Source organism: Urocitellus parryii, chromosome 6 (assembly GCF_045843805.1).
Source record: "Urocitellus parryii isolate mUroPar1 chromosome 6, mUroPar1.hap1, whole genome shotgun sequence".
NCBI lineage: Eukaryota > Metazoa > Chordata > Mammalia > Rodentia > Sciuridae > Urocitellus > Urocitellus parryii.
Window position 1 is genome coordinate 109,344,345 of NC_135536.1, and position 18,711 is coordinate 109,363,055.

At 44.7% G+C, this 18,711-nt stretch overlaps 1 protein-coding gene across 1 annotated transcript in view; it reads left to right on the plus strand.

Annotated features, from left to right (window-relative positions):
• Positions 1-11,608, plus strand: part of Ankdd1a (ankyrin repeat and death domain containing 1A) — a 36,045-nt gene extending 24,437 nt beyond the window's left edge. The window contains exons 10-15 of the mRNA XM_077800308.1: positions 4,856-4,954; positions 6,479-6,577; positions 7,516-7,611; positions 9,268-9,472; positions 10,613-10,744; positions 11,547-11,608. Of these exons, the coding sequence (XP_077656434.1) occupies positions 4,856-4,954; positions 6,479-6,577; positions 7,516-7,611; positions 9,268-9,472; positions 10,613-10,744; positions 11,547-11,608 (693 nt within the window). The remainder of the gene's footprint in view (positions 1-4,855; positions 4,955-6,478; positions 6,578-7,515; positions 7,612-9,267; positions 9,473-10,612; positions 10,745-11,546) is intronic.
• Positions 11,609-18,711: the final 7,103 nt, after the last annotated feature.

Consider the following 18,711-nt stretch of genomic DNA (forward strand, 5'->3'; position numbering starts at 1 on the left):
TCCCTCTATGGCATCGTGGGCAAATACCCGGGATTCTACTCTTTTGATACCTAGCTTTGTTAAACCCTCCTCCTATGGGGCAATTTCTTTTAAAATGCCCTTCTTGATTGCAATTATAGCATGTTTTTGGCTTGGTACTTAAAGCCTGTTTTACTTCAGCTGCCATGACTTGTCCTTGTTCATTAATGTCTCTACATAATTTAATATATGTGTTTAAATCTTCCTGTTTCCACGGTCTAATGACCTCTTTGCAGCAACGATTTGCTTGATCGTAAGCCAGCTGTTTTATAAATGGCATTGCCTGTTCTGTATTTTCAAATGTCTCAGAGGCTGCTTCAATAAGTCTAGCTACAAAGTCAGCGTAGGGCTCATTAACTCCTTGTATTATCTTAGATAGTTGACCTTGAAAATCCCCTTGTCCCTTTAAAGTTTTCCATGCCTTAATTGCATTTATAGCGACCTGAGCGTATACGCCAGGATCATATCTGAGCTGTTGCATTTGCCCTTCAAATTCCTCTTTCCCCATTAACATTTTCAGGTCTCGTTCAGGGTAACCTGCTTCTGCATTTCGCCTAGCTGTCTCCTTGCAAAATTCCTCATTGGCAATTTTCCATAATAAATACTGTCCTCTATTTAGCACAGAATTACACACGTTAGCCCAATCTGCTGGTGTTAAGTTCCAGCCGGTAATAGATTCGACCATACTGACTGTGAAGGGAGCGGCCGGGCCGTAGGCTGCTACAGCTTCCTTTAATTGCTTTATTATTTTGAAATCTAAGGCACGGTAAACTCGTTCTCTTTCTTCTCCCTGCTCAACTACAGGGCATGCTAGTTTTTGGGGTCCCGCCTCAGGATTCCGTTCATCATCTATGGAGGCAGGTAAAGCTGTTGGTTGAACTATGCCCTCTGGTGGTGGAACGGAGTTAGTAGCAGCCTCCCTATCTGACGACCGTTTTTTCCCTGAGCTTGCCTTGTTCAAATTTTCTTCTATCTGACTAGCTTGAGAGACCTTTTGTTTTGCTTGACCTAATATGTTTTCTGCCATGGCTTGGACCTCTAACAATTTACTTAACAGTTTTTCGGTTTGTTTTTTACTAGATTCTAATCTACTATAAAGGTAACGTAACCCAATAAGATAGGATAGAAGAAAGCCAAAACAGAATGAAACAGAAACGGAGAGGAGGAAAATGATTATGTCAATTTTCTCTCTCTCAGGGCCGAATAACTTCAAACCTTGAGCTAGCCATTTTTCCCAATTTGCCTGACAAAATTGTAAGGCTAGAGAGCCTGAAATAAAAGCAGAATAAATCAAAACAGAAATACCCATTCTGTCGCCTTTCCTTAGGGGCGAGCGATATTACTCACCTTTAAATTTTGGGCGTTCCCAGTACAGGGCCACCAAAATGCCGCAAACTGCCCGGCCCCGGGCCGGCTGAGTCCCGCTCCTGCTGCCGAGCACTGCCTGCGGCACCCCTGCTGAGCGATTCCCTGCTGAGCTGTCAGTGCACGCGGGCTTGCAATCTTGCAACCCGGTTGGGCACAAAAACACAAGCCAGTCAAACTGAGACAAAGTTTTATTTAGAGAGAGGCCGTGTGCGTCCCCTAACAGGTGGGTCCGCCACGTGTGTGTTCTACCTGAGCCGGGGGGGTTTCCCCTTCCCCCGGAACACCCTCCTACCATCCTTTCCCAACCAATGGGAACTCTCCCATTACAAGAGTGACATGAGTAACCTGAGTCCTGAAAATGGGCCCAGCTAGACAGCATGAGTCCAATTACCATATGAATGTGAATTGCTGGCTGGCAGTCATAAAATCCAAAGGTGCCTGTATCAATATTTTTGCTGTGGCTCCTAACATTCAGCAATGCAAAGGAAGAAACTATTGACATGTGCAACAACTTGGATAGATCTCAAGGGAATTATGTTGGGTGAAAAAAGTCAATCTCAAAGTTTATGTCTGTCTGATTCTACTTTTACAACTTTTCTTTTTTTTTTTTTTTTGGGTGTAAGTGCTACTGGTGATTGAACCCTGGGACATTCTACCACTGAGCTACATCCCCAGCCCTTCTTCCTTCCTTCCTTCCTTCCTTCCTTTCTTTTCTTTTCTTTTCTTTTCTTTCTTTTTTTATGAAGTTGCTAGGGTCTCACTAAGTTGCTGAAGCTGGCCTTGAACTTCTGATCCTCCTGCCTCGGCCTCCTGATTTGCTGGGGCTACAGGTGTGTATCACCATGCCCAGCCCACGTATTTAGCATTCTTGAAATGAAAACAATAGAAATAAACAGCTTTTGTTGCTGGGGGTTAGGGATAGGGGTGAGGTAGAGGAGGGAGAAGGGTCATACAAGGACAACATAAGGGCTCCTTGTGATGAGCTGTTCTTTGTCTTGACTGTGTGGCAGATATAGAAACCTACACAGGTGATAAAATTGCATGGAAGTAAACACACAACAAACACAGGTGAAACTGGAGCAGTCTAAATATCAGTGGATTTTCTGATCTTGTCAATACCCTCCTTGGGATATTTACAGTAGCATTGGAGAAACTGACTACAGCACACACCAGATATCTCTGTATTGTTTTCTAATTGCATATGAATCTGCGATCGTTTCAAACTTTAAATTTGAATTAGAAAAGGTTTTGCTTGTATATATACTTAAAAAATCTCTGGAATTAGTCAGATAAAAGCAGTCATTGGAGCTGGGCATGGTGGTACATGCCTGTAACCCCAGCGACTTGGAAGGCTGAGGAAGGAGGACCGTGAGATCAAAGCCAGCTTCAGCAACTTAGCAAGGCCCTGTCTCAAAATAAAAAATAAAGAGGGCTGGGGATGAAACTCAGAGGTTAAGTACCCCTGGGTTCAATCCCCAGTAGTGCCCCCTGCTTGAGAAAAGCAGTGACTGATTATCAGTGGGGTTGGTGGGTGGGGAGGATGGGGCAGAAGGGTGATGAGTTGGGAAGACTTTTTGTCCTTTTTGGTTCTTTTGGATTTTATTGACAAAATGTAAAATAGTGAAAAAGCTGTGCGTATTTTCTTACCATTCTCCTTCCCCACCACATGTTTCCTGGAAGACCGAGGCGTATCCAGCATATTTTGTGTTGGTATCTCTAGCCTGCCACCTCCTGGGAAGCCACCATGATGGCTCCTGCCCTTGGGCCACTGTCCAGTCTGGGCTCATCCCCTCTCACAGGCCTTTGTTTGGCCTGATTTTGATACCACATTCACCTGCAAATGATTTCAGGAGACGGGTTGAAGTTTCAGAGTAATTTTACCTGGGTTTTAAAACTTTCTTTTCATGGCACTTGACATTCTGGGTTTGGGATTACATTAAACCTGAAAATAATGACACAGTGGTCATCGTTATAATATTTAACTTTTTCACTTGGAAAATGATGTCTTGCTATTTCTTTATGACCTTCACATCCTTCAGTGATTTTATGTAACTTCTGGTTTACATGAGTCTTAATCATTTCCAGTTATACCCTTCATAGACATTTCATATTGTTTGCCCATCATTGTGAACATGGTAGCTTTTTACATTTGTGTCATTTCTTGTGGGCTTTAATATATTAAATGCTATTCACTTGGATATTCTTCTCTTCTATATTATTATTATTATTATTTTGGGGGGTAGTTGGGATGGAACCCAGGGGTGCTTAACCACTGAGCCATGTCCTCAGTCCTTTAGAGAGAGGGCCTCACTGAGTTGCTTAGGGCCTCATTAAGTGGCTGAGGCTGGCTTTGAACTTGCAATCCTCCTGCCTCAGTCTCCCAAGCCGCTGGGATTACAGGTGTGTGCCACTGCTCCTGGCTTCTAGATAACTTTTTAAAATTAATTCTACTAGGGCAGAGTAGGGGCAACTATCTTAACCTGTCTAGATAGATAATCACCTTGTTTATTACAAATGATGGTATTGTGAAAATCTTGTTTTCTAATACTGAAAAAACCTTCCCCTGACCTTGGCCTAAACTGGTATTGACAATAGTGGGCATTCTGTAATATATATATACATTTATATGTTCTATAACTCTTTTATGCTGAACAGATGAACATAAATTTCCACAATAAGTATAGATCTATACCATCATCTTCACGGGCTTCGAACTGTTCCACAGTATGTATGTTACTCCATTGCCTAGAGAGGGGGATGTTGGGGTAGTGTCTCCATTGTGTTACTTAGTCAGGGGACTAAAGGGGACCCCTGGGGATGATATTCCCCAGCCTCAAAAGAGGACTTGGATGAGCACTGGGCTTGGAATGAAGTCTCTTTTTTGTTCCTATCTGATTCTTTTATTCATTCATTTCATACATAAATAGTTATCAGGCACTTGCCTACATGCTGGCCCATGCTGTGTGTTCTTGGGAAAGTTGCTTAAGTTTTCTGAAGCTCATTGTTTCCATTTGAAGGTGAAGAACTATTAAGAATGTGTGCTTCTGAGACATGTGGGTTAATCCCTGTGTGCTTCCAAGACATGTGGATTAATAAGGTAGAGAATCTGAAGGTGGTGTTGCCAGAAGAGGCCTTAGCAAAGATCACTTATCAGATGAAGATAGCAGAGGACAGGAAATGGCTTGTCCGGTGTCACCTAGTGAGCACACACACATCCAAGATGGCATAGTAGTCTCAATCTTGGATGTGCAGACCCTCACTCACTTTGAGGACCAGTTTTACAAATGGCTTCAGGAATTCAGGTGGTCTGTGACTGCCTCAGACCACCAATGTAGTTTAAGATGCCAGAAGGGCCAAACCCAGAAGCACTCTACCCCTCCCTGCTCCTGACTCCCAGCCCCAACCTGCAGCCGGGCAGGGCAGGTCCTGGGAGGGACACATCCATTGATCCGTGTGTCTCCTCCCACAGCAGGGTACTTCTCCTGTGCACCTGGCTGTGAGACACAACTTCCCTGCCCTGGTCCAGCTCCTCATTGAGGCCCACAGTAACCTGGATGCCATCGACAATGTAAGTGTCTATAGAAACCATCCAGGCCCAGGGAGCCTCTGGGTGCTCTCTAAGGTTGGCAGGGCTGGGCCATGGTTCCCAGAGTGGCCCAGAGTAAAGAAATTTGCTTTTTAGCTTTTATTTCTATTTTATTTTATTTTCCCACAATTTTTATTGGTACATTATAATTATATGTAATGATAACCTTAGTTGTTACTCTTTTTAGCTTTTAAAAATGTTGTTTGATGCTGAGTTGTGGTGGCACATGCCTGTAATCCCAGCGACCTGGGAGGCTCAGGCAGAAGGATCACAAGTTTGAGGTCAGTCTCAACAACTTAGAGAGCCCCTAAGCAACTTAGCAAGACCCTGTCTCAAAATAAGAAAATAAAAAGGGAATGTATATTGCTCAGTGGTAAAGTGCCCCTGGATTAAATCCCCAGTACCATTTTTTTAAAATGTTGTTTGAATATCTGTTAAAAGCATATCATTTTATTAACCATTTCTCTATTTTAACATTTTGGATGTTTTCCAGTTTTTACTATGAGATAGATTTTATCTATATCTATATCTATATACACATACATAAAATATGTATATGTTATATATGTAGTACATATAATATTATCTATTATATAACATACATAATATTGTATATAATATTAGGTATTATATATATGTGTACATACACACACACACACACACACACACACACACAAAATGCTGCAGTAAACATCTCATGGATTTCTTTTCAACTTTCATTGATTTCTTTTCCCTAGAGAAAATTCTCAGGGGATAGGTGAAAGGGGCATTCTTATATAACAAGAGTCCTGAGTCCTGAAGTTATGATCTGTAAGGAGCCCTTTTAAATCCCTGTCCCCACAACCACCCCCACAACCATATCACAGTCAGTGCCAGCCCACACAACCACTGGAGAATGGGAAGCAGTTTGGCAGACTATGTCATATACCTTTGCAAAGATCTGCATTTGCCCTTCAGGGAATGAAGCCTCAAGGAATATATTAAAAGCTCATGCACAGAGACTTTTATTTTTAGGGATAGGGATGTACCTCAGCGTGTGCAAGGAAGGCTCTGGGCTTGATCTCTGCACACACACACACCCCTGCTTCAAAGTCAACTTAAAACATTATTCACTATTAATTCTCAATTTAAAAATGACCCAAATATTTAATAATAGAGAAGTGATTAGGTAAATTATGGTACAGACATAAATAGGCCATTACAGAGTTTAGTAAAAATGGTGTTTATCAGAGTTTATAATACATGGCAAGTAGTATGGTAGGTGGAGAAATAAGATTGAGAGTGTATGTACAAGATGATCTCAAATATATAAAAGGACTAGAAATTCACCAGGCTCATTATGGAGTGTTATGTTTATGATTAAACCCAGCTCACCCCCACCCCCCGCCCCACAGCATAACTTTGTTAAGGCCCATTTGGGCCTGTCCCACCCTGGTCCTGCCCTGGCACTGAGCAGCATGCCACCATACTTGCTTTTCTGCTCATCTGTCCCCTTGGCTTCTCCAGAGGCAGCAGACACCCCTCCACCTGGCCGCTGAGCACGCCTGGCAGGACATAGCAGAGATGCTCCTCGTGGCTGGGGTCGACTTAACCCTGAGAGATAAGGTACCTCTGCTCGGAGCAGGCCTCCTTCTTTGCTGGAGCCCCTGCTGCAAATGTCTCTTTCCTTCAGTCCCCTCCCCTGCTCTAAAGCAGCCTCCTTGAGAAAGCATTCCTGCCCTCCCACTCCCTGCCCTCCCTCCTCTGAGGTCCCTCAGCCTCCACCCAGGTGCGGTCTATGGTTTCTCTGTCTCTTGGCCCCCACCAGATGGTGAACTCCCTGAATCACCTTGAGGGGTTGTGGGGAGTAGCAGGAGTACTGTATCACCACCCAGCACCCTCTGCATGTGCACCAGGGTTTGGGGACACTTCCTGGCACACTGTGCCTGTGGGTGGCTACTTCCTCCAGTGATTGGAAGTCTCTGAGGAGCTGAAGGCTTGGGATGAGGCTGGAGATCACAGGTGCATGAGGGGAGGGCACTTGCACACCTCACTCAGCAAGGTCAGCCTGGGTGGTGGGGTCAGAGTTGGGGACCAGGATCAGGTTAGGCCTGGGAAAGGGCTCCCTGCTTTGAGCTGGGCCCCCAGGGAAGCTGGCCAGATGCCAAGAGCAATTTACCATCCCACTGTGAGTCCCTGGAGGTGACTGGAAGGCCTGGGGCACAGGAGCTGGCACCAGCAGGAGGGTGAACAAACATGAACCAATGAGCCCACACTCTTCTTGGGGCTCTGATTTCTTCATCTGAAAAATAGGGCTGGGGAGGCCAGGGTTGTGGCTCAGTGGTAGAGTGCCTGCCTAGCATGCATGAGGTACTGGGTACAATCCCCGACACCACATAAAAAAATAAACAAATAAAATAAAGGTATTGTGTCGATCTACAACTAAAAAAAAAAAATGGGGTTGGGGTTAACATCAGCTCACAGGCTGTTTACAGTCAGTGGCAGAGGCCACGCTGCACCCCTCCTGTGGAAACTCGGACTTCCCTTCTGCCTCTTGCTTGCAGCAAGGAAAAACCGCCCTGGCAGTGGCCGCCCGCAGCAACCACGTCAACCTGGTGGACATGATCATAAAAGCAGACCGTTTCTACAGGTGGGAGAAGGTATGGGGGCCCCGTGCTCCACTGGTTCCTTATGTTGGGAAGAGAACAGCCTCAGCTCTGGGTAGAGCTGGTTTTGAGTTCGGATCCTGGCCAGTTCTGGGGTCCCTGTCTCCAAGTGGGTGAGAATCCCTGCTTTGCACCCAGGCACACTGAGACTGAGATCCACGCCTGTGCTCCTGAGGCTGGACACTGCAGTAGCTCCTGGCGAATGCACGTGACTGAACTGCATGAGTGAATAAGGAGATGGCAAGTTGGTTCCATCTCACTGACATCTCCGGGTGATTGAAATTGCAGGGTATTTTGTTTAGGTGACTTTCTGAACCCAGAGGGAAAGTGTGCTGGAAATGATTGGTGATATCCTCCATAGACTGGGGGAAGCAGAGGAGCAGAATGTAAGGTCACGTATGGGCTGTTCCAATAGGGAATGGGGAGTTTTTTGGGTGTCCTTGGGGATGTCTTCATACATAGAAAACTTTTGCATTTGCTTTAGTTTTTGAAATTAATGTGAACTTTTTTCAAAGTACTGGAGATTGAACCCAAGGCAAGTGCTTGCTAGACAAGTGCTTTACCACTGAGCACACTCTCCGTCCTTTTTATTTTATTTTGAGACAGAGTCTCACTAAGTTGTCCAAGCTGGCCTTGAGCTTGTGATTCTCCTGCCTCAGCCTCCCAAGCCACTGGGATGGCAGGTATGCACCACTATGCCAGGCCCTAAGAAACAATTCTTTTTTAGTTGTTGATGTATGTTTATTTTATTTATTTATATGTGGTGCTGAGACTCAAACCCAGAGCCTCACACATGCTAGGCAAGTGCTCTACCACTGAGCTACCACCCCAGCCCCTAAGAAACAATTTTTAATACCCTGTGAGAACCAGGCTCCTGGGTCATCACTTCCCAGGTGACTGGCCACAGATGGTTGACCAGGATGCAAGATCTGGAGCTGCAAATGCCAGGTAATTTTTTTCACCTTGAACTTTGAAACAACCAGAACTCAACATCCATTACCTATAGGGGGGCTTTAGGTTTTTGTGGGTTTAATTTATGCTATTTCCAAATTCTTTTGTAACCCCTAATGTTATTACCCGCTTTGCCTAGGAAGGACCCTGTAACCCCAGCTTTCACTATTTGCTGGGATTTGCTAAGCCTGATGCTTGGCCTGCCTGGTTTTGGCCATAGCTTCTGAGTCATTCTGTTGACAAACATGCTATAAGAACCCCAAAAGGGACTGGGGCTGTGGCTCAGTGGTAGAAGGCTTGTTTAGCATGCACAGGGCCCAAAACACAAACAAATCAAAAACCAAATCAAACAAAAAGTACTGAGAGAGAAAGGCTTCTGACCAGAGGAATTTGGGAAGGCCTCCTGGAGGAGGTGGCCCAGGAGTGCTCTTTTGACTATGGCAGTGGGGTTGACGGTCAGGGAGGAGAGAAACCGAATTCTGGGTGGAAGGAGTGTGCGAGCACCTTGGGTTCCAAGGCATGGCATGGCGTCAGGACCCCAGGGGACATTGAGCCTCAGGCCCCATTGACTCCAGTTCCAGGCTCCTCAGCAGAGGTGGTCATAGGGTAATTGGGGCTGCAGCCCTGTGTTACTCCTATTCAAGACCACGAGAGGGAGCTTGGCACGGAAACCCCCTCACTTTTGGGATCTACCCACAGGACCACCTTTCATGCAGGGACCCCAATGACTCCTCGGGGAAGAGCTTGTCCTTTAAGCAGGACCATCGGCAAGAAACACAGCAGTTCCGCTCTGTGCTGTGGCGACTGGCCTCCAGGTATCTGCGGCCCCAGGAGTGGAAGAAGCTGGCATGTTCCTGGGAGTTCACCGAGGCACACATCTATGCCATCGAGCAACAGTGGACAGGTACCAGCCTGCCCCCCTCCCAGCAACCAAGGCACAGAGGGGTGAGGGGCACTTGAGTTGTTCCGTGCTCCTGAGGAGAAAAGCTGTGCCACCCACCTGCCCCTTTCCAACTCTGGCCCCTTGCACAGGCTGTATCCCCCCTCTCCCTCCCAGTGACCTGAGGACTTCACAGTCTTCAGAATCAACCGAAGCTTAGAGTCCAAACGTAAACTCTGTTACAGATAGGAATCCTCATGTATGATAAAGGAGATTTGTAAATTGTGGGAGTCGGGGAAAATACTATTTAATTGTGTTGAGATAAGTGGGTTGACCAGTTGAGTTTTCCCACCAGTCACATCAAGGGCAAGCACCATGAGGACGTGTCTGCTGAGGGCCCAGAGAAGAACACAAAAAGTCACAGGATACAGTGAACCAACTCATCTGGATCTGATGATGTGGCCAAGCATCTGTCTGCATCCCAGGCAGGAAAATCTGACTTAGTCATGAGGGTTTAAAACACGTTAACCCCCAACACTGGACACAGGATAGTGTGGACAGTTACTTCCCAAACCTGGTTGTATGCTGGGATCACCTGAGAAGCTTTGAAACTGCTCAAGGCCTAAGCCATACCCAGACTCGGGCACATCTGCATTGGGGTGAGGTGAGCCCGTGGTGCCAATATTTTCCCATGCTTCCCGGATCTTTCCAAGGAGCAGGTAAGGCTGAGAACATCTAGTGTAGGGAAAAGAACATGGCCAGCTCTGCCTCTCAGTAAGCCCTCTTCTCACTGGAAAACAGGGCCACTAGCATGCAAGGCACAGATTGTGACCAGTCAAAGAGATGAGGTTCATAATTGTGTGCATCCTGCTACCGTAGGGACATATGCCATTTATTTCTTTCTTCAGAGTGACACTGACAGGTTGTGTAGCGGATGCTCAGGAGAAAGCCTGGGACTAGGGATGTTCTAGGTCCCTGAGATACAAACTCTGACACCACCCCATCTGAGATGCGGCTCCTCCCCACCCCTAGCCACCTCTGGGCTGAGCCTGCTAGAGAGGCCTGAGGTGGTCCTTGGCCTCTTTTGTAGCTGGGCATGCTCAGGAGGCTACAGAAGGCCACATAGACATGGATGGCTCCTCTCTCTTCCCTTGTCATCCTCAGGCACCAGGAGCTATCAGGAGCATGGCCACAGGATGCTGCTCATCTGGCTGCATGGCGTGGTCATGGCTGGTGAGAATCCCAGTAAAGCGCTGTTCGAGGGCCTGGTGGCCATTGGCAGGAGGGACCTGGCTGGTAAGAGTTGGGCTCACAAGCTGTGTGCCCCTAGCTGGAATGTGGCCCAGCCCCAAGGGGCTGCTCAGACCAGAAAGCTGTGATGCTAACCGAATCTTCCAGATTCCTAGTCCTAGCCCTCCTTCCTCCTCAAACCCAGGAAGAGCCTTGGGCAAATCACAGTGCCCCTTGGCCCTGGTTTCTCCATCCCGTAGTGAGGGTGGGCGGCCTAAACGAACCCTCTGATTTTCACAGCCCCCTATAATCTCTCCCTTGCCAACCCTCCATGCCTTGAATTTCGCCCCTAGTTTGGAATAAGTCTAGAACAGCCTTTAGACTTCTTTTTCACAAAATAAGACTTGAGAACCCAACCGGCTTAATAGGAGTTGAACCAGTCAGCTCTGGAAAATAAAACTTCTGAGGTCACCACAACCTCCTTAATCATGCCAATCCCAAAATCCTGATTTGGGACTCAGAGAGTCCCGTGGGACCTTCAGGCCAGGAGGATAAAAGGTCTGGCACTAATTCCTCATTAAAAAACAAAATCAGCTCACGACAAAAAAGTTTTAAACACTGTAATGTCTGACTGCTGTCATGTCATGTGTAATGTCTAACACTGCTGGCTGACCCGTGGCTGCCATAGGCAAGGTGGGAAAGCAGAGCATTATTTGTGGAGGAATTAGGGATGGCTTTTATCTTTTTCCAAAATATTCTCATATAAAATTGTTGTACCTTTTCTTAGCACCAAGTCTGGCAGGAAATTAAAATATAAAACCTGCCCTGGAGGGTAGAACCGAAGCCATAAGATTCTTGTGTTTTGCAGAGAGTATTAGGAAGAAAGCAAATGCTGAGCCGAAGGCCCCCAGGAGGTGCACAGCCATGTAATCAGGGGCCACCTGAACAGAAGATGACCAACCCTTAAGTGCTTTTCAAATGACCACTGTTAACAGACCCACAACTGTTTCTACTGAAGTGCGTAGTGAAGCAGACACCAGCAGGCAAATGCTTATAATCCTTTTTGGGAGGACTGGTCCAGAGGCCTGTTCTAGGTTTTGCAGGTGATCCCGTGCCAGGTCCGTTGGCTCTTTGCTCATTTTCACCTCCATTATCTTGAACACTCACAGTCTCTTCCCTGCTATTCAAGGGACATCTTTACAGATAGAACACTGAGGCCCAGGGAGGAGTAGCTACTTGCCCAAGTCACACCACTAATCAGATGATGGGGCCTGTTGTCAAACCCAGCAGGCCTCCCACCCAACCCGGGGAAAGGGCTCCATCTGTCTCTTTCAAAATGAACTCTTCTTAATTTGTTCACTGTTAGTGTGTGCTTGTGTTTTACTGTACTGAGATAGAACCCAGGGGCTCTCTACCACTGAGCTACATTCCCAATAGCTTTTTATTTTGAGACAAGGTGTCACTAAATTACTGAGGCTGGCCTCAAAGTTGTGATCCTCCTGCTTTAGCCTCAGCAGCTAGGATTACAGGTGCGTGTTACCACGCCTGTTTTGTTCACTGGTTTTTAAGAATGGCACGCTTGTCCCACACCTACCTGTAGTTACAAATTTATTTGTATATTTGGACAAGAGGGGTGCTGTTGTGAGTGGCGCTATTAATAATTACTCAGAGGTGTATTGTCTTTAAATGCAAGCGTATATTCGATCACACCAATCATCAAACATAAACAATTAATGCAAAAAGTGTTGGGTATGCTGGAGCACCCTAACTAGCATCTAATGCACACTAATTAACACAACAAGCACATCACACAATACTAGGACAACCTCGAGCCCCAAAGTACCTCTGATGCCACACAACTTCTCTTAACCGAAGAGCAGATGTGGTTCTCTCCAGCTGATGGTTGGACATCAGGGAATGGTGGATTCCATCTGGGGATGGATGGACAGCAAGGTGGCCAGTCTCACTGATTCCTCAGAGCAAAGCTCTCTGATGTGGCAGGACAAGCAGTTCATGTGCAGTTCCAAGTTGGTGCTCATTGTTATCATGCTCCAGTGTTGTTCTGCCTGTCTCTAGATGATGGTCCTTATCAACTGTGTCCAGTTGTGACTAAGCATGCCTGTGGCTGCTGTTCTTTACAGCTAGCAACTTAGTGAGTCCCAGCCTGGCCTGGCATGTCTATGGCAGAGGCTCCTTACAAGTGCATGCTCATTTCCCCCTCTTATTGTATAATTTTTTTAAAGTATTTTTAAAATATGTTTTAGTTGTAGTTGGACACAATACCTTTATTTTATTTATTTATTTATTTTTATGTGGTGCTGAGGATTGAACCCAGCACCTCGCATGTGCTAAGGCGAGTGCTCTATGCTGAGCCACAACCCCAGCCCTTATTTTATAATTTTTATGTTTTAAAACTTTTTAAATTTTGAAATAATTTCAGACTTACAAAAAAGTTGCAGAAATAGTATGAAGAATTTCCAAATACCCTTCAAGCAGCTTTCCCAAATATTAACGTCTTACGTAACTACAGTATACTCTTTTAAACCAGGAAATTAACACTGTGCAATGCTATTTGCTAATATCAGACCTGATCCAAATTTTGCTGGTTGAGCCATTCATGTCTTTTCTCTGGACCAGGATCCAGTCCAGGATCACTGATGGCATTTAGTTGTCATTCTTCTGTACTTTTTTTTTTTTTTATGGTGCTGGGGGTTGAATCTAGGTTTTTGCATATGCTGAGCACATGCTCTACCACTGAGCTAAACGCCAACCCTCTTTTCATTTTTAATAGCCGCATACAAAGGGTCACTGTTTTGGTGCAGTATAATCCAGTAGAATGTTCTACAAAAATGTTTTCTATCTGCCCTGTCCAAGATGGTATCCACTAGTGACCTGTGGCTATTGAGCACTTTAAATGTGGTTAGTGGGTCTGAGGAAATGGATTTTAAATATTATCCTATTTTGATTGTTTGAAAAAAATACATGTATACACATTTGGTGGTGCCGGGGATTGAGCCCAGTCCTTGGGCATGCTAGGCAAGTGTTCTACCACTGAGCTACACCCCCCACCTCCATCATTTGAGATGTAAATAGACAAGTGACAACCATACTGGACCACAGAGCCAATCTGAGCTTCGCTTTCAGGTGCCGGGCAAGCACAGATTGTGGGGCTCGGTCACCCCAGCAGGAGAGTAGGTTTCCAGGAAAATGTGACTCTTTGGAAGCTTTTTGATTTCCTACAATTCAGAAACCACCTGTGCAGAATAACCTAGAAGTTCTGCCAGAAAGCGATTGGTATCTAGTGTGGGCTCTCTTGCGTGTGGCACAGCTGTGGCCATTCTAGGAGCCCCCGTCTCAGAAAAGCTCCCTACAAAGTTCTCCCCTGGGCTGGGACCGACAGGAGACAGAATCAGAACTGTTAAAGCTGAAAGGGGCTTCAGTTGTCACTTGTGGCTGGTGGCATACACGGTGGTCCAGTCCTCTGAGAGGCAATCTGGCTTTGTCTATCCAATGATAGACATCTCTCCCCCTTGGTCCAGCAATCCCACTTCTAGGGACATGTCCTATGATAAGTCAATATATGTACCTAATAACAGACATATGAGGTTTTTTATCACTACATTGTTTCCAATCTTTTGTTTTTTATTTTATTTTTGTTACCAGGGATTCAACCCAGAGGCACCTAACCGCTGAGTCACATCCCCAACCCTTTTTACTTTTTTATTTTGAGACAGGGTCTCACTAAGTTGCTTAAGGCCTCAGCTAAATTGCTGAGGCTGGCCTTGAACTTATGATCCTCCTGCCTCAGCCTCCTAAGCCACTGAGATTACAGGCATGCAGTACCATGCCTGGTCAATCTTTTGTTTTTTAAAAATAAACTGAATGACCATCTTCAGAGGATGGGTAAAATAAAGTATGGTTCAATAATTAAAACAAAAGAGGGGCTGGGGATGTGGCTCAAGCGGTAGCACGCTCGCCTGGCATGCGTGCGGCCCAGGTTCGATCCTCAGCACCATATACAAAGATTTTGTGTCCGCCGAAAACTAAAAAAATAAAATAAAATAAAATAAAATAAAATTCTCTCTCTCTCTCTTTCTTTAAAAAAAAATTAAAACAAAAGATCATGGATACTTTCCAAGTATTGTTTCAAAAGAGCTTCAGGATAAATTAAGTAGAAAAAAAATCAAGATCTGATCAGTGCATATGGTATGCTGATTGTGTAAGAAAGGAAAGAAACCAAAAATATATTTTATTTGCTGATACTTGTATAAATAAAAGAAGGATATATTGGAATTCTCTGTACCTTCTGCCCAACTTTTCTCTAAATCTAAAAATAAAATTATAAAAAGGAATAAAAGAAAAAGCTTTTAAAAATCAACCCACCAGGCTGGGTTCAGTGGTATGCACTTGTAATCCTCAGGCAGCAGAGGCTGGAGAATCACCTGAACCCAGGTACTGTAGTTTGGACCTGGAATGTCCTCCAAAGACCCGTGGGTTGAAGGATTGGCCCCCAGCTGGTGGCACTATTGGGAAGTGGTGGAACCTTTTAGGAAGTACAGCCTATTAGAAGAAAGTTAAGTCACTTGATGCCCTTGATGGGGATATTAGGATGCCGGTCTCTTCCTCTTCCTCCTTGCTTCCTGGCTGCCTGGAGGTGAACACACATCCTCCTTCTTGTGCTTCTGCCATGATGGGGTGTGCTACCACAGCAACAGGTCCAAGTGACCGCGGACTGAAACCGTGAGCAAAAATAAACCTTTCCTCCTTAAAAGTTGATTATCGGGTGGGGCTGGGGCTCAGCGGTAGAGCTCTTGCCTAGCACGTGTGAGGCCCTAGGTTTGATCCTCAGCACCACATTAAAAAAAACAATAAACAAATAAAATAAAATATTTTTTAAAAACTTGATTATCTCAGATATTTTGTTGCAGAGACAAGAAGCTAACTAATACACTAGGAGTTCAAAACCAGCCTGGGTAACATAGCAGGACCCCATCTCAAACAAAACAAAAAAAAAAAAAAAAAAAAGAAGAAGAAGAAGAAGAAAAAGAAAAGACCAACTGTGATGGCAGATTCCTATAGTCCTAACTACTTAGGAGGCTGAGGCAGGAGGATTGCTTGAGTCCAGGAGTTAAGACCAGTTTGGGCAACATGGCCATCATCTATTCCATTTGGAAAAGTTTTTTTCAAAAAAGTTTTCCATGGGGCTGGGGATGTGGCTCAAGCGGTAGCGCGCTCGCCTGGCATGCGTGTGGCCCGGGTTCGATCCTCAGCACCACATACCAACAAAGATGTTGTGTCCGCCGAGAACTAAAAAAGAAATATTAAAAATTCTCTTAAAAAAAAAAGTTTTCCAATACTGGGGATTGAACCCAGGAATGCTCTACCTCCGTGCTATACCCCTGTTCCTTTTTATTTTATTTAGAGATAGGGTCTCAATAAATTGGTTTCCAACTCCTTCTGCCTCAGCCTCCTGAGTAGCCAGAATTACAGGTGTCTTTTGTAGTACATGGGACTTCGATAATTTATTTGGATGAATTTTACAAAAGGAATTTTGTATTTTTTTTTCCTGAGGTAAAAAAGCATGTCCTTAAATAAACATTGAAGTAATCTCTCATATTCAATTCTCATTTCTTTGGTTTGGGAAATCTGGGGCACAGTGTCAAAGCAGGCAGGAGCCTATCCTGGGTGGGTTCTGTGTGAGCTTAGCTCTCAGCGTGTCCCCACCAGTACACAGTTCCAGAGCACCCCTGTCTGGAGCCAGTATGGAGGTAAGTAGCCCATAGTTCTTGCCCCCAGAAGCTTAGAGTGAAGGAGAGGGGCTTGGACACGAGTAAGTGTAATATCCTGTAAGTGGCCCTATAGTGGGTGAGTGTGAAGAATTATGGGATTTATTCTTCCTTGAAGAAGGGAGTCTGAGAAGTTCACAGAGGAGAAAGTAGTGGGGAAAGGACAGACTCAGTTAAGAGTGCCGTCTATGCAGGGGTCTGGAGGTGTGGCAATAGATGCATCTGAGGAACTGGTGTTGCTGGAACAAAGTGTGGAAGGACAAGGAGAGATAGGAAGGGGTGCAGAAAGGATGCTGGAAGTTTATTCTTCACCCCATAATTTAAAAATTGATGTCTCCTAAGACAAAAAACTGAACAGAATAGATTCCTATAACTGAGCAAGAATCTGCTGCCTGACATGCATAGAACCCAGTACCATGTGACTGCCATTTTGCCAAAAGGAAGAACCTTATTGTGGGTCATCTGACAAGGAGACAGGAGGACACTCCAATCTGTCTCCCTCATCAGCAGCGAAGGCATTTATGTGGCGTTGGGTGAGGGGAACTGGAGGGCTATTGGTTGCAACTGGGAGACTTGGGTCCGCCAGCACTCCAGATGGTCTGCCAGCCCAGGGCATCTTGCGGATGATTCTGGAGCTTCCTGAACCCCTCCCTTTATTCTAGGTCTGTGAGGCCCAATTTTCATTCCTCAGGTTCCATCAAGTTCTGAAGGCTATTTTTGGTCAGGTCCTGGGTTTCTGGACTTGCTTCCTTCCTGAAAAACAGCCTGATCAGTTTTTAGGGAATTTGCTGTTTTATGGCTTTGTTTCACTCCCTCTTTGGAAACGTGCTTCTTTCAGAGCACAGGTTTACCTTGCTAATTATGATTTTCCTTATATTTAAAAAGTAACTTCAATCTTTTCCAATGTGTATTTACAACTCTATTGTTATTCCCTCCTTTTGCAAGACATAAGCTTAAAATCTATTTAAATATACTCTGTAAGCTTATAGATCTATAGTGAAAGTCTTTCTCCAATGGATTCCAGGATAGTTTCTGGGAGGTGTGGGGCAGACTTTGGGTCACATCACATATCAAAAGGAGCCCATAAAACTCACGTGTTAAGAACTGGGGTGATCTGGAAAAATAAGAGACCCAGAATAGCTAAAGCAATCTTTAGCAAGAAGAGTGAAGCAGGTGGCATCACTATACCAGACCTCAGACTATACTACAGAGCAACAGCATGGTATTGGCACCAAAGTAGACTGGTAGATCAATGGTACAGAATAGAGGACACAGAAATTAACCACATAATTACAGTTATCTTATATTAGACAAAGGCACCAAAAACATATTGGAGAAGAGTTGGGTTCTTCAACAAATGGTGCTGGGAAAACTGGAAATCCATATGCAACAAAATGAAATTAAACCCCTGTCTCTCACCATGCATAAAACTCAACTCAAAGTGGATCAAGGACCTAGGAATTAAATCAGAGACACTGCGCCTATTAGAAGAAAAGTAGGCCCAAATCACCATCATGTCGGATTAGGCCCCAACTTCCTTAATAAGACTCTTATAGCACAAGAATTAAAATCAAGAATTGATAAATGGGATGGATTCAAGCTAAAAAGCTTCTTCTCAGAAAAAGAAACCATCAGCGAGGTGAATAGAGAGCCAACAGAATGGGAGCAAATTTTTACCACAAGCACATCAGATTGAGCACTAATCTCTAGGATATTTAAAAAAAAAAAAAAACCTCAAAAATCTTAATACCAGGGCTGGGGCTGTAGCTCAGTGGGAGAGCGCTTGCCTAGCATGTGTGAGGCACTGGCTTCGATCCTCAGCACCACATAAAAATAAACAAATAAAATAAAGGCATTTTGTCCATCTACAACTACAAAAAAAAATTTTTAAATCTTAATACCAAAAACCAAATTATCCAACAAATAAATGGGCCAAGGAACTGAACACACACTTCCCAGAAGATGATATAGAATCAATTAACAAATATATGAAAAAATATTCAATATCTCTAGCAATTAGAGAAATGTAAATCAAAACTACACTAAGATTTCATCTCACTCCAGTCAGAATGGCAGCTATTAAGAATACAAAACAACAGAGGCTGGGGTTGTGACTCAGTGGTAGAATGCTCGCCTAGTGCGTGTGAGGCACTGGTTGAATCCTCAGCACCACATAAAAAATAAATAAATAAAGGTGTTTTGTCCACCTACAACTAAAAATTTTTTTTTAAAAAAGGAATACAAACA